The 15,701-nt window shown below is 43.3% G+C and overlaps 1 protein-coding gene across 1 annotated transcript in view; it reads left to right on the top strand.

Annotated features, from left to right (window-relative positions):
* The window catches only part of LOC122613546 (leucine-rich repeat and immunoglobulin-like domain-containing nogo receptor-interacting protein 1), a 77,366-nt gene that overhangs the window by 50,335 nt on the left and 11,330 nt on the right, over positions 1-15,701 (top strand). The window contains exons 2-4 of the mRNA XM_043787762.1: positions 2,041-2,116; positions 10,094-11,043; positions 15,232-15,392. Coding sequence (XP_043643697.1) covers positions 10,216-11,043; positions 15,232-15,392 — 989 coding nt within the window. The 5' untranslated portion in view covers positions 2,041-2,116; positions 10,094-10,215. The remainder of the gene's footprint in view (positions 1-2,040; positions 2,117-10,093; positions 11,044-15,231; positions 15,393-15,701) is intronic.

Genomic DNA, 15,701 nt, shown 5'->3' with positions numbered 1-15,701 from the left:
GTGGCTGCTTTTGGCATTCATTTCGTAACCCCAGACGCCTTTTGTCTGGCCCAAAACAATACCAACAAAGCAATGAAATCGAAAAACCTGCTTTTACCCCCCCCCTGCAAACCGAAATAAAAAGGACGAAATTTTTATTTGCCGTCTATCGGCATTATTGACTTTGGTCCCTAACCGTCAGCTGTGACCAACCAGCAGGGAAAATAGGAAAAGAAACAGGATTCGGCAGATGGAGCAGCTCCATCGTCTGCGGTTTCCAGCATAAATAGAAGGTTACATACAAATAATATTTCTCGCTTACTGGCTTTCTCCCCCCTTTCCCCATTTGTGCCCCATTCCATTTGTGTTTGCATTTCAACTTTCGTTTTCAATTTACGGGGATTTCTTGCCGGCCTTTCAGGCGACTCCCCATAAACTGGGTGTAAAATGCACCTGAACTGCAGACAATGGGCGTTTCAAGCAGAAGGTTTTTTTTCCACAGTCGACTGTCAGGGAAATTCTAAAAAAAAGAACACCAAATGGGAAATGGAAGCGGGAGAGGTTAAAATATTGCTTTGTGGTTAATGGAAAGCCTTCATTGACTTTGTTGGATATTCATTGGCGCTTGGCAAAGCATAATAGATTTCACTATTTTATTTGGGGTATTTTCAAATTGAAATGTAATACTATATAATAATATAAAATTCATATTTTTTGCATCCAAACAAGATACCTCATAATTAATGCAACCCTTTCATACGCCACATCCACCAAGTGGTTTCGCTTTCAATTGCCGCTCATTACAAGGACTTATGTAATTAGAATAAATGATGATTAAAATCATTAAAAAGTTTCGCTCAAGCGCATAAATCTCCATCATAATTTGATTGCCCCGCCGAGTTGTAATCAAATTGTGAAGAAAATTTCGCAATTTCCCAGACATCGCCTGTCAGCCGCTAAGTCAGTCAAGGGCCACAGAACTCATCGATTACAGCTGGCGAGGCGGTGAAAGAGATGGGTGGCTGTGCGGTGAGAGAGAGGGATGATGTTTGCCGTGGCTGTCGGCTTAGTGTTTTGGAGTGTGGCAAATAAATTGACATTTAGCTGGGCGTGTAACAAGATCAAGTATACGCAACGTCGCCCTCGTAACTTCGATTTGGTAGCAAAGCGAGAATGTGCTCCTCATTAATGTTGCATGGCTCTCTCTCTGCAGTGCCTTCCAATTGGCAAACAGTCTTGCAACGTACAAACAGTCTTGCAACGTACACTTTCCAAAACGGAAAGCCAACTGACAGCAGAGCAAAGGAAGTTTTTGCCATGACAAGGGGTCGGGGTCCAAGTTAGTACGTCATGTTGCTGCTTAGTGCAAAAAGTGTTGCAAGTACACGGCAGCACTAGGAAATCTATAACATGCCACCTGACATTTTGATGTGGCGATTAGCTTGCGTCCTGATTGTGTCCTGTTTGCTGTGGTTGTTCTTCTAAAGCTCCCTTTTATGAGGCAAAGTTTGTGCAACGGCTGGCAACCAGGGATGAAGTGTAGGAAAAAGAAAACTATTCGTTTACAAAATATATATTTTCATAAAATCACTATATTTTAAAAAAGAAAGTTTAATCGCCTAACTTTTTCAAAAGTCCTTTTTCGCTTTTCCGCCCTGTAAAATCGTGCATGCGTCCATACTAAGATACACACACCCCATATGGTTAATGTGCAACAGCGTGTTGCATGTGCAACAGCAACTTCTCGTCCGATCTGACTCAAGTTAAGTTGTTATCCCCACTGACAGTGATGAAAACTTCGCTGACAGCCCGAAAGAAAGTTGCCAGCAAAATTGGTTACTTACGGCGCAGGGATGCGGGCATGAAAAGGGGCATGGCCACGGGTGAGTGGGCAATCGATAAAATGTTATCGCTGATCTGGCATAACTTTGCGGCAGAGGGCAGGAACTCTGGGGCAGCAACTCAACTCTTTTGCATTTGCCACAGACAAGTCTGAGTTTCCTCATGCACCACAACTTTTTCACATAACCTGACCTAGATTTCCTCGTGTTTTCTTTTCAGAAGGATGCTATAATTGCCATCCGGCTGCCAGGCAGACAGAGAAACTCCCACTGGAGGACACTTCATCCACAGCCAGGTGAGTTCCAATTATCCATTCCCTGGCACTGCGGAAATGCCATATAAAACCAATTTTGTGAAGCTCGCACCTGTTGAAGTTTCGCCCTGCCTGCGAGCAGATTTAAAGAAGTTTCCATCACATTTCCTGCCCCAGAGACAGAGACACGGCAAAAAGGGCAGGCTCTTTAATGCAACACGGAAATGCCAGAACGGAGCTCTGAAATTTGCCAACAGCTCTCTTCATTTCCGCAAAAAAATGCCGAGCAAATAGGATATGGGCTGGGCGGAAAGGTAAATAGGGAAATGGCTGGGGTGCCATCCTGGAGGACCCAAGTAAAAGCAAGAGTAAAAGTCCAAGACCAACAATGTAGATCTGCTAAAAACGCTTAAGGGAAAAACTCCAGTCAACAAGTTTTGAGCCCCCAATTCGCTTTATCTCTCTTTCTAGTTCTGTAGCAAAAGTTTTGACAAAAATTTAATTAAATCCATGTCAAAGTCAGGACGCGGAGCGCAAAAAACCCGGGTGAAAGTGCGTGTTTCAATGTCAGGAGAGTGCCACGTGTAGCAACAAGTCCCCTCGTCAAAGATATATAGCAAAACGGAGTTTATAATGCGTTTCCAGGCATGAGAGTCTTAAGCCGATTTGTGTGAATAAAAGTTGTTACTGCATCTGGGAAATATTACTCCATAAAATAATGTGCGCCTGTTGCCTTGGCAGCGCCGGTTGCTTTGACTAAATAAATTTAAATTGCATTTACGTGCTGCCTTTGCCAACCAACGGCATTCAGGGGCAGAATCACACTCGAGCGTCCTGAATAAATAAATTTAATGCGTAAAAATAATTCAATTATAGGCCCCACACATGTGGATGCCTTTTGGGGATCCTATGGCACCGACATTCCCTCTACCCGCTGCCCTTTTTCCTGGCAAAAATCTCTTTGTGGTTCCAGGCGCCCTGTTATAAATAAATTGCTCGAACATTTCGGGGCCTGCCGGAGTCAGTTCATTGATTTTCATTGATTTTGCTTTTGATTTATTTTTACCGAAAATAAGGAAAATGCCTACGATGGCAAGGAAAATCCTCGTATTTATGCTGAGGCCACCTTGCTCCCAAATCGATTTGCATGTTTTACGCAAAAGCTTACCAGCATTCAGCCCTAGATTTTCCATTGAATTCAAAGTCTCACGCTTAATTAACAATTTCTCTGATTTCCCATTTCGTTGTATTCAGTTTCATACAATAAATCACTCAAGATGCATCAACAGGTTGCCAGAGTCAAGCCCATTTTTCAACTTGGCCACGATTCAATTAACTATTGAATTTATATGTGTAACAGCGGGCATGGCTGAAAGGAAACAGTTGGGAAAACAGTTGGAAAAGTCCCCAAATCGATGAGCAGACATCCGAAAGTCGCTCGTTTCTCGCTGCCAGCTGCAATTAAAAGGCAATGAATTCGGATCTTTCGCTGCCGCCCCCCAAAACTCCGCCCCTTCCACCCACCCATTGCCCATTGTGGGGCAGCGAGGGGGCGTGGCCAGCTGTCTGGTGCCTTGGAAAGTGAAGAACACTTAAGCGGAATTGTACGCCAACAGCTGGCTTTAAGCGGTGTCAGTTTCCAATTTTTGGGTCGTTTTCTGGGTAATTTATCGATTTAAATGGCATTCGGGTGTCTGCAAAATGTTTCATTGTGAACTGAGAATTAATTCTTTCTTATATTTTTGACAATTTCTAAGGTATTGCCACATTGTGAACGCAAAAGATGGTTTCCCAACCCTATGCTGTGTGCCTAATAAAATTATGAGCATGTTAATTCCTGCCTCTCATTTAGCTGCCAATTAATAAATTTTTCGAAAATTCCATGTCCCTTGTTTTCCACATTTCCTCGATTTCCACGATTTCCCCCTGCTGCTCAGCTGCCCTAGATGCGTCTGGCATATTAATGAACATTTGTTTTCTTTGCTTTTCAGGGGGTGAAGAATATTTATGGGCTCAGGTTAAATTCCTGGGATTCTTTTTTGTCGTATTTCGGTGTTTGTTAAGTTCTGTTCATTTGTTAAATTAATTTATGTTTGTCGACTGTGAAATTTTTACAACATATTTTGCGTAGGCAATTCCACTCACTTAACCCTTTTGATAAATGTGAAATGTGTTTGTTTGTGACAAGAACTTAATGACAACTCTTGAGCAAGTAATATGTATGTGTTGGGCAAGCAAAGCAATGTGCTGTAGATTTAATTTTAGAAAGCAAAGCGATCTGTTTGAAACTTAATTTTACGCCACATTAAGCTGCCATTTTCCACTCCACATTTGCTGTGCTCCCTTTTGTACTTTTTGTACTTTTTGTACCCACATATACGAATATATGTGCCCGACCTGACCCACACACATTATCTGGAGACCAACTTCGAGACCATAAATATTCACCCAGAACACACCCTCGCCCTGAACTTTGACCCAAATTTCGGAGCTCATTTGAATAGTCCTTTTCTTGAAACAAAGAAAAAAAGAGCGACGGGGACTCCCTTAAAGTGAATTAAATATGAAATCCACTCAAATATTTAACCGAATATGGCAACTCGCATAGGTGGCCCTTAACCCATTTATGCCGCTCGTCCAAAAAGCAACCCCAAGTGGGCAATCCAGCCAAACGAGCTGTACTCTAATTGTTATATGTTTATTCGCAAAGCAAACTATGACGGCATTGGGAGAGCGAGAAGGACCTGCCCCAAATCTAGATATATCCACTGCCTTGCGCTTTAATACCACCACTTTTCAGTGTGTGCCACATCCCCAACGTCCCGTTTCGAGTTGACTTTGGCAATTTTTTAATGTGCTCCACTGGCCGGTGGACTGGGAACCCGAAGGTCCTGGCTCCGAAAATGTATTTCACTTCATTTTTTATTTATGTTTGTATGTGCATGTGGCACCTCCGCACTGCCCCTTCCCCAACGGAGCCAAAAAAAAAGGTTTGCGTGCCAAATTATTGTGCCAGTGGCCTAAAGTTCCTTTTTGCCCCCTTTTTTTCATGCCAACTGCCTCATTTATTTCCTGCTCTTTTTTCGGCGAGTTGGCGCGTTTGGGGCAGCAGCCAAAACGCAAAGTGCGTTGTACTCCTTTCCTACCTATATATATACATACATATGTATATATTTAAAAGCTGACTATGCAAACAATATCGATTTATGGGAGGTCCAACGACGCGTTTGAAAACTGACCGCCAGTTTGCTTGGGTATTTAAATCCAGTCTACGATGGTGTTTATTAGTTTTTAAAGATAACTTAAAGGTATTTAAGTGACATGAATAGGGATCCCCAATTTTCTCAAATTTACTTAGCACCTGCCTGGTTTTCCTACCATATCTGTATATCTGTGCCACTATAAAGATCTCAAGTCTTGGCTGGTTTATCATCTCAGCTTAGCGAATGGCCACACACTTGCTTTTCCTGCACTTTTGCTTCTTACTAACTCCAAGTTATCCTGGCCAACGTTATCCAGGCGCCATAAAAGCGAGTTAAGGATCTCTGAACCATTTTAAACATTTAGTGCACCGCAGCGCTAAAAAAGGAAGAAAAGAAAAAGGGAAGCTGCATATAAAGATAACATTTTTCATTTGCTAGCCCCACATCTTTTTCACTATATTTATATATGTTTTTTTGTCAGCATTCAGCGCTGCTGGTAGACTTAATGCAATTGTCGCATTATTTCTCTTACTTCTCCACTTGGCCACTTGGCGAAACACTCTACAAAATGATATATACACAGCGACAGTTGTACATATACATATATATAAACATATATATTTTTAAATACCTCACTAGAGTTTTATTTTTTCTTTATTGTGCAGGTTTTGTTGCACTTTGGTTTTTATTTTGCCGCATGGCGTCTCGTCTGGCGTCTGCCACGGCGTCTGCAAATTCAGTGGAAAAGGGGGAAAACTTGGGGCCGAGTAGCGGAGTGGGGAGGGAGTTTTCCCCCCTCCTTCTCTGGATGGAAAATTGTTATGGGTGTGTGTGTGTGTTTGGCTTGTTTGGCTGCTGCCTCGGGGCTGTTGGTTATTAAGCCATTTTCGTTCCCCACTTCTTGTTGCAAAATCAAGCAGTGTTAAAAAAAACTAAATTAAATTAAAATTCTTGGCCAGCGCATGTGCGCAATGTTTTTTAGTTCCTCTAGCATTTGCAGTTTTAGTTGATGCATTTCCTTTTTAGCTCTTCTCGCCTTTTAAATAAAAGAAAGCAAACGAATATATTTAAGTACTATTGTGTTTCATATCTTGCACTTGCAACAATACCCTGCCAGAAAGCAGTATTTTATCAGCACTAATTCCGCATTTATTTCTGTCGGTTTTGTGGCAGCCACTAATTGAACAAACTTAGACCACTCACGCTGGCCTCCGCTGACCGAAGAAAACCCGACAACCAGAGACACAACAAAACTCTTATTTGCCTGCCAAGCGACCAACAATTGCATTAATTATGCGTGCAGTGAAATCTTTTCGAGCCCGAAAATGCTGCCACAAATGCAAGCCATTGGTGGCAAGCGTTGGGAAACTGCTGCCATGAGCAGGGAAAATTCGGGGGGTGGGGGAGGAGTTTGCAGCTCCGCACACTGGTGACAACAGCAATTCATCTTTGATGGCGAATGCCGGCAGAAACTCATGAACACCCATTTCCCCGGAGACAATTTGTGCGTGCAAAATCTGGGAATTCATTTCTTTGTTTTGCCACCGCCGAGTGTTTGCCTATTCAATAAGACTTTGGCGGGAACGGGAATGGGGTTGGGGTTGGAGATGAGGAAGCGACCAGGAGAGGCCCAGTGGAGCCAATGCTAATCTTGATAAAAATAAACGCACTCGGGCACGTTGCTACACAGGAAAAAGTCAGAGCTGTCTAAATATTCGAATGCAAATGAAGTTCAGGTCATTAAAAATATGCCATCACAAAATATATTAAATATTAAGTAGTGTTAAAATGATAATCTGAGTAATAGTGATAATTCATCTGCAGATGAACTCGGAATATAAAATGTAATGAGTAACTTACCAATATTTCTTCGCAGTGCAGGGGGCTGCGAGGAGTGGCAAGACAGCGACTCACGTTTTTCGTCGCATTTTCAATTTGCTTGGCATTTGCCTTTTCCCAGGCCATTGTCAGTCACCACACTGCCCCGCCCACCGTCCACCGCCCCCTGACGCCCATTTGCCCCCCACTAAGTGAATATTAATATTGACTTTGTGTGCTCTCCGCATAGTTCACCAAAGTTTTTCACCTTTGATTGCTCGACTCGCTACCCAGCTTCGCAGCTTCCCAGTTTCCCAGTTTCCCAGTTTCCCAGTTTCGCAGCTTCCCAGTTTGCCAGTCTCTTGCCATGTTTCCCTACTTGCGCCGAACCCTGACCTCACCTCAAATCCAACCCCCGATGCCCGCGACCCCTCGATTGCCATTTGTGGCCTTTAAAGTCAATGGCATGCTCCGTTCTCGGTTCTTGGTTCGTTTTTGGTGGAAAATTTATGTGCAAACTTTATGCGTGGCGCAGCGAGTCCTTGCTGCTGGCTTTTCGCTATTTCTATTATCAGCATTTGTTGCTCTGCTCTGGCGCTTTTTTGTAGCTCTGGCTCCTCTTGCCACTTCGGCATTATTTTCTCATTTTTATGGCATTTAAGTTCAAATGAGGAACGTGGGTTGAGCACACCCTCGATTCGGGTCGGGTGTCACTGCTTCAGAATTTTTCGAGAAAACAAGCTTGTTCACCTGAACCAAAAACCAAATCCCGAAAAAAAAGAAAAGAAGAGAAAAGAATAGGAGCAGACTCCAGCAATGTCAATATAATTAAATGAAGCTTATAAAACTGAAGAGGAAGGTGGCATTCAGGTGGAGGTGGTAAAGTGTCCTGCGGAGCACATACAACTTTGTTGATTGGATTTCTGGTTTAGCTGCAGTCATAAACTGAATGAATATGGTTAAACTGGCAAGTAGAGGAAATACCTAGGAATAGACGGGCCTAAAAGAGATGAAGGGGTCTTAAAGGAGGATAATCTTGTCCTAACTTCAAGCTAAAAATCTTGGCTTAGACAAAAAATGAATGAATGAATGAAAGCAAAAGTTATTTAAAAATAGTAGTAGTGCAACCTCACGTAAAAATCAATACCCAAGAGTAGTTCTTTTGATACTACGTGCCAGTTATTATAGTTGCCTGACAAGGTTAGTTAGCCCACATTTAATTAACCCATTAAAAGCGACCCTCTTCGATCTTTGCAGCCTCCGTGGAAAAGCGAGTACCCAGAGTGCAGGCCACAGCTTTTGACTTGTTGGCCTTTGACAGGTCCCCGAAAACCATTTTCAACTACCCCCCGTTGGCCAAGTTGGCTTTCAAAATATTTGCCACAATGAAATCATGCCTGTTTGTGTGTGGAACCGACCCCCCCTTCTGCTGGAGCCCCCATTTCCACTTATAGGCCTCCGCCCCTGGCTCAAACAATTTTTTTTGGGGCACAGGAGGGGTCGCAGGAGGTTCAAAGTTGAGTTCGCTTGGCGTGCGAAAGTTTATTAAAAACTTTGTGTGCTTTTTGCAAACAAACACAAACACACCCCCCTTGCCCCCCCTTGCCATCCCTGCCTCACTCACACAAACGTACTTTTTGCTAAAGGAAGAAAACAACAAGAAAAACTGCCATGTGAAACTTAATAATTCACACGGGAGTGAATTTTTCACAATTTTCACTTTTTTTCCCCAACGCGGAGGTTGGGGCTTTTTTGCCAATTTTATTGAAGCGTAAAATATGAACCAGAACCACAACCGAATGAATGAATGAATGAATGGATGGGTGGATGGATGGAATGGATGGCTGTGGAACGGGGGGAGTTCTCTGTGAGCTTTTAACTTTTGTTGACATTATGAAACCTCTGAAGTTTGCGTTTGCGTTTTGGTTTTTGTTATTTGTTTTACAGCTAGTTAAGGCCATTATTCTGAGCGTGTGTGTGCTTTTCGGGGGGCCAAAAATGAGTTGAGTGGGGGTTCTCCGCCCATTGTCTCGGCTTTGTATGCAAATCTGAGTCTGAAAGACAGACACTCGGAAGTGGAATTGAATGGCTGACTGGCCCCTTTCCTCGTCTGATTTGCTAATTACTTAATTGAGTGTTGCCAGCGGGCAAATATGTAATTTAAGTCGGCCAAAGACGATTACTGCAAGGAATTTGGAAACTGTTCGTTTGCAAAAGTAGGCTACTTTAAACTGAAATGGTTACTTTACTGCTTTAATTAGCACGGTATTATTTTCTACGTAGTTCTCTGCTTTTTGCCTACTTCTGGCTGAGTGACTCTTTTCTAACAAGTTCAAAATGTTTTCTCTGAATATGCATATAAACTTCTATGGCGAAACTCTTCATATTCTTTTTGGCCGGGAGGTGGGCTCATCATGGCCATAACTATTAGACGGTCCGACTGCATTATGCAAAACTTATAAACCATAAAATGCAGCCGACTGCGCCTAGCCAGCCACTCGTCCTTCCGATCCTGTCTGGTAAGTCAGCAAGTTTCGAATGCAAAGTTGTCAGCACAAAAAAAGTTAACGCCAGGAGACCCAACTCTCTACTACTTTATTTCAGTGTCTGCGTCTCGACTTTTATGAAATATTAGCTACCAACTTATGCACATAAATCTTGCAGACTCGTGCAGAGACGACTCTTCTGCCGCAAAAGTTTTTCGTGAAATGCCCAAAAAAAATAACGAAAAATAGAGGCACTACCCAAAAAGGTGTGAATAGAATGGAGCAGTCGCTGAGTCCTTTTAAATATCGCATTTCCAAATGCAAAGTATCTTCATTAAGCTATGCGCTAATTTGCAGTTGCAAGTACTGAAGAAACTTTGCTTACTGGCAGTGGAAATTATATCTTTTTTGCTGCTATTTAATCTAAGAAACTATATTCTATATTACTATCAAAGAATGCATTTAAACTGCTGGAAAATGCTAAAACCCATTTGTATCCTTCGATTTTGCAGAACCCTTCCGTTGCCCAGATGTCGGACATGAAATGGTGGTAACAGTCCTGCACCGCAAACTGGTCAACAAATAATTATCGAGTCGAGAGGAAGTGGAAGAGCCTTCAAAGAGTCAACACAAAATGCCTGACCACACGACAGTAACCGCAACGACAAGGAGCAGGCCATGGCTTAGTGGAGCCATCCCGGTGCTGCTCCTCCTGCTGATTCTCGTAGTCCTGCCTCTGGAATCCACCGCCTTCTGCCCCTCGAAGTGCCAGTGCCTGGGGGGCGAGGCCAATAGCAGAGCGTTGTGCGTGGACGCTGCTCTGGAGGATGTGCCCATCCAATTGAATCCGGAGACGAAATACATCAATCTCACAGTGAATCGAATTCGTACCCTGGAGTTCTCGCTGCCGTTCTACATGAAGCTGGAGATCCTGGATCTCTCGCAGAACATCATCGAAACGCTGGGCTCGAAGAACTTCGAGTACCAATCGGAGCTGAGAACGCTGAATCTGAGCCGCAATTTGGTCAGTTCGCTGCACAAGCATGCCTTCAAGGGATTGACCAATCTGCTGCTCCTGGATCTCAGCTTCAATCGCATTGAGACAGTGCATCCCACCGCTCTCAGTGATCTGGCCTCGCTGGTGGAGCTGGATCTTACCAACAACAATATTGTCAGCCTGGAGGACAACTGCTTCAAGGGCATGAACACGTTGGAGGTTCTCGTGTTCCGGAATAATCGACTGCTAGACGTACCGGCCACCAATCTTTGGCATTTGCATGCCCTCAAGAGCCTGGACATGTCCTTGAATCTGGTCGAGTTTGTGCGGAATGACAGTTTCGAGGGCTTAAAGGAGCTTCTGGCCCTCAGCGTGCAGGGCAATGTGATGAGCGAACTGGATTTGAGTGCCTTCGAGGGACTGATATCCTTGAAACATCTGGATCTGTCCGATAATAATCTCACGGTAAGATTTCAGTCTTTGGATTAAATGTTAGGTTATATAAAAGTTGATTTACTTAAATATTTATCATCTCTGACCTTCAATGGCAGCCTAAAATATTGCTCGTTAAATAATCCACTTTGAAGCAGTCTGAGAATTCACTTTTCAAACAAAATGCAAGTGTGAACTTACACAAACATGTCGCCGCCATTGCCGCACAAAACTAGCGTGGCTGCTCTCATAAATTCAGACACTTTGCCAGGACTAAATCCTGTGAGCAACACTTTGCCAAAGCGGATTTCCCACCCCCCTCCAACGCCCAGAACGTCTAAGTTCGTCCTTCCTGGAGTTTAGCTGCATTTTGCATACGCAAAATTAATAACCATAACTCGTTGTTGCTGTCCGTTCGCACACACCCCATATGAGGATGGCAAGGATACACGCACTCGCCGCTGTACGAGGACTCCTTTCTGCCGGCCATGTCCTTTCTGCTATTTATGCATGCAAACATGTCCGTGTTGCCTGATTTCTGCTGTTGTGGCCCACTCTTTGCTTAGGTCCTCGGAGCTCGGTTCTCGGCCATCCTTTCTGGGTCCATCCTTTCGCAGGACGTTGTTAAATGCCGCCAGCCGAGGAGGCTCCTCCACCGAGCTCCCTTCCTCCCAAAGACACACACTCGTTGCCCAGCAACTGATCCAGCTTAAAGCTGCCCCAAACTTTACGAGCAGAGAGTTGTGCAAAAATTGTGAACTTAAATGGAAAGAGGTCGGGATATAGCTTAAACGGAATAAAGCTGAAATCGAAGCAAGGTGAAATGTGGCATGTAGTCTTGAACCGGGGTTCTTAGGTTGCGAAAGTGGTTTGGATTATACTGAAAGCGCGAATTATGTATGTAGAAAGTATTTCATTAGCAAGTTAACAAAATGCTGTCTAAAAATCCTGTCCAATCGCAGTCTAAGCATTGTTGCCATTTAAATGTTTAGATTCCCATTTAAAAGAAACCTTCAAATATAATTTAACTCATCTTCTCAAGTATTGGCAATCAAAGCTCAGTCGAGCTGTGGTTCCATTTCAAGCCGAGTCCTTCGTCTTTAAATTGACCAGACCATATCATTAGGACACACATTTGGTATGCGAGCCAGCCAGAGGTGCGCAACTTTCAGCTGAGTTGTGCAAATCCCCAGCTCAAAGGCGAAACTGCATGTCCTGGCTATCCTGGTATCCCACACACAGATAATGGAAATGGGAAGGCAGCTCGCTCTCCAGAAATGCCTTTTTATGTAATCACAGGTATACCGTACACAGAGAGAAGTAAGCGAAGGTTTTGAGAAGGTTTAAAGAAGATACAAAACCAAAGAAAGCTTAAAAAGGTTGTTAAATTCAAATTATCAATGATAATCATTTTCAAATCAGAAAGAATCTCAACGATTGCAATTAGTTAAATATATTTTCTGGAGAAAGTATTGAAAAAAATCCGTTCTCTGTAGTTGCAACATCAGGAACCTGTTTATGCAAACTGATGGATGCAATGCAAGCGAGATCGCCTCCTTTTGCTTCGTGTGGCTGGGAATCTGTATAGGTGCATATATATATGCCTCGGGTCGTTAGGAAGGGATAAAGTGTGTGTGTGTGTGTGTGCGTGTGTGTCCTGTGTCCTGTCTGATGGCTAAAAAGGACTTTCTAAGCAGGTGCAGCAGTAGCAGCAGCAGCCGCGTGTAGTCGACGGCAACTGACGGTGCGGAGGAATTTATGGCGCTCGGAATCAGTTCGAAACTACTTAAAATACCTTTTGGCATTTTGTAGTTGAAATATGGTCGGTCGGTCGGTCGGTCAACCACCCACTCGCTATCCCCTGAACCCTTTACTCCCAGCGATTCCAGGAAGTCCCTGGCCGTGGCTAAATCTGCCGCTGCAAACCGGTGTTCCGGTATTTTCAAATGACATTCTTTTTCCTATTGGACAGATTGTTGTTTTATTATGCACAGAGGATATATCCGCCGCCAGACATTCTGCCCCATTTTGGCATGCGGCTAGTGCATGAAATTGTTGTCTGCATCTGCATAGTTTTCCGGAAAATACAAGGGGTCGCAGGGCACCAACGCACTGGCATTATGACTGGAGTCTGGAACAACTCATGGAGCTTGTAGAATGGAAGGTGCTGGAAATGATTTATGAATTGTGTTGAGTAGCTGCTTTAAATGGAGATGCACCCTCCATGTGGCTGATGTAAAACTGGAGCAGCTGAAACCTTAAGGACTCACTCCTTTTTAGAACTTTGATAGCTTAAATCAGAAGTCAAAAAATTCCCTGATAGTAAATTTATTAAAATAATAAGTACTGAACTCTTTAAACATTAAATATGATCGAAATGGTCTCGGCTTAACTTTGTTCAACTGCCAATTCATAAAGGGAAATAGTTAAACAAATATGTAGTAACAGTGAACAATTCGCACAATAGAGTGATTATTCTAAATATTTCCTTTCTCTACAAATTCGATATATTTCAATGGGAGCCAGTTAAAAAAACGTATGGACAATTTCCCATTTTCATAATTCAATAAAAATACTCGCATTTGCGATGAATGGGGAAAACGCATTGTGTTTGTACTTTCTGTGGCAGGTTATGATTTTGCATTATGTGTATAAATATGAATACAGAAACATTATTGCACTCTACTTTCGGATTAAAAGGACTAATTGCAAAAATATTCGAGAATAAACTCGCATAAAGTTTCAATAAAACCATATTTCACTATTATTTTAGGGGCGAGCGTGTATACGAACCTTATTTATTTGCATTTTATCATTCAGTTTTGTTTGTATTCCGTTGCATAAATTTTACGTTGGCTTGCACAACTGCAAAACTTTATGTTTTTCTGTCTGAGAATTTTTACAGGTGATGGCGTAAATATTTTCAATGCTTTAAGGTGCGGGCTATTTTTGCTAGCTCAAATGATTTTACTGTACTGATTTCATTTGGCAATTACTCGGCAATTAGCTTTCATTTTTACTTTCCCAATACTTGCTACTGCATTTGCGCCACTGGGAAGTGAGAGGAAATGGGAAAATTGAATGGAAAAATCAAACTCAATAAATTTCACTTTCTTTTGCGAGTCTTTTGCAACCCTTCCGTTTTCTACAGTCTCCACTCACGCCGCTTTCCACGCCGCCTGCGTCCGAAAATTGCGGGAAATGCGGAACTGTAGAGGAAAAGCCTTTTAATTAGTCCAGCAGTTGCCGGGGTTTCCTTTGAGTGCAGTGCCAACATGAAGCACCCGCACAGAAATGAAAAAAACTCGCTGGCGTTTGCCATATAAATAATGGGGGGTGGCACAAAAAAAGTGTTGCCATTTGGTTAAACAATTGCCCGGCATGGCCTACATTGCGTATGCGTAATGCCTTTTAATTTCCAGCCATTTTTGCCGACTTATGAACTTTGGGCCGGCATTTGAATTCATTTGCTACACACTAGGCCGCCTCCTTGCTCCGCCTCATTTCGGCTCTCCCCCGTTTTCTATATTTTCCCGCTTTCCCGGAGTTTTCCACCGCCCCCCCACACCCAGAAGTTCATTACGTTATCGCGGAGTGTGTTCGTGTCCGGACGCCTGGCACGTAGCTTCCGACACGCTAAGGGAGGGAAAAATCGGGGAAAGCGGAAAAGCCGGAGAAGGCGGAGAGGGGGAGGCGAAAGACGAAAGACGAACAAGGGGTGCCGAGGAAGGTGAACACAAGTGGCAGCCAAAATTACAGCCAAAAGCTTTTGGCCCGCTCCTTCCGAACAGAAAAAAAAAGGAAACCTCTTCTTTTATGCATGCCACACTCTGCTCGAAGCTGTCTCAGTAGTTGTAACAAATTCGTTGCAAGATTGATTTTATTGCCCCCTAAAAAGCGAAAAACACAGACGAATTTGCCGGGCAGCCGAAGTGATGGAACAAAAAACCCGGGAAAAGGGGGAAGAACATGACGCGCGTTTCCGTTTCCGCTGCAGTCGCGTAAGCAACGCTTTTCTATTGATTTCCCTTTTTTTTTTTTAACTGTTTAGTGTTCACTTTTTTGGGGCTTGGAGGGAAAGCTCATTTTGCCACCGCAATTCGTTTTTAAAGTTGAGTGGCCCGCATTCATATTTAATTTGACCCAGCTGGGCGAAACTTTTCATTTTTTATTGTGAATGCTTTGCAAATAAAATGCCACTTGTTCTCCGCCTTATTGCAGATGGTGCCTACACAGCAGCTCTCGAAGCTCTCGAACCTCACCTATTTGAACCTGGGCGGCAACCGCTTCTCCCAGCTGCCCGCCGTCGCCTTCCTCAACCTGTTTCATTTGCGCGAATTGCATTTGAGCCGGCTGGACTTCTTGCAGCGCATCGATTCGAGGTAAGTTCTTGGCCAAAACTTGTGCACCACACCAACAGCTCGATTCGGTACAAGTACAAGTGAAAGTGGGTCAGACGAAAAGGAAACTATTTTCGCAGCAGGGCGAGCTCACAATAAGCAAGACAGCGTAAGATGATGTCAAGCTGTTGGAAAGTTTGCGATCCTTTGGGTGTTTGCAGCTAAGCCGAATAAAAGTCATTTGCAACACAGTGTTTGGGGCTTAAAGTCAACAATAAGCTGTATACACCTGAAATTATCCAATCGCACTTTAAATTAACTTAATAAATATAAGCTTAAAATTGTGTATTC

Source organism: Drosophila teissieri, chromosome 2R, assembly GCF_016746235.2.
Source record: "Drosophila teissieri strain GT53w chromosome 2R, Prin_Dtei_1.1, whole genome shotgun sequence".
Classification (NCBI taxonomy): domain Eukaryota; kingdom Metazoa; phylum Arthropoda; class Insecta; order Diptera; family Drosophilidae; genus Drosophila; species Drosophila teissieri.
Note: the sequence above shows the minus strand (reverse complement) of the source record. Positions and strands in the feature narration are given on the sequence as shown.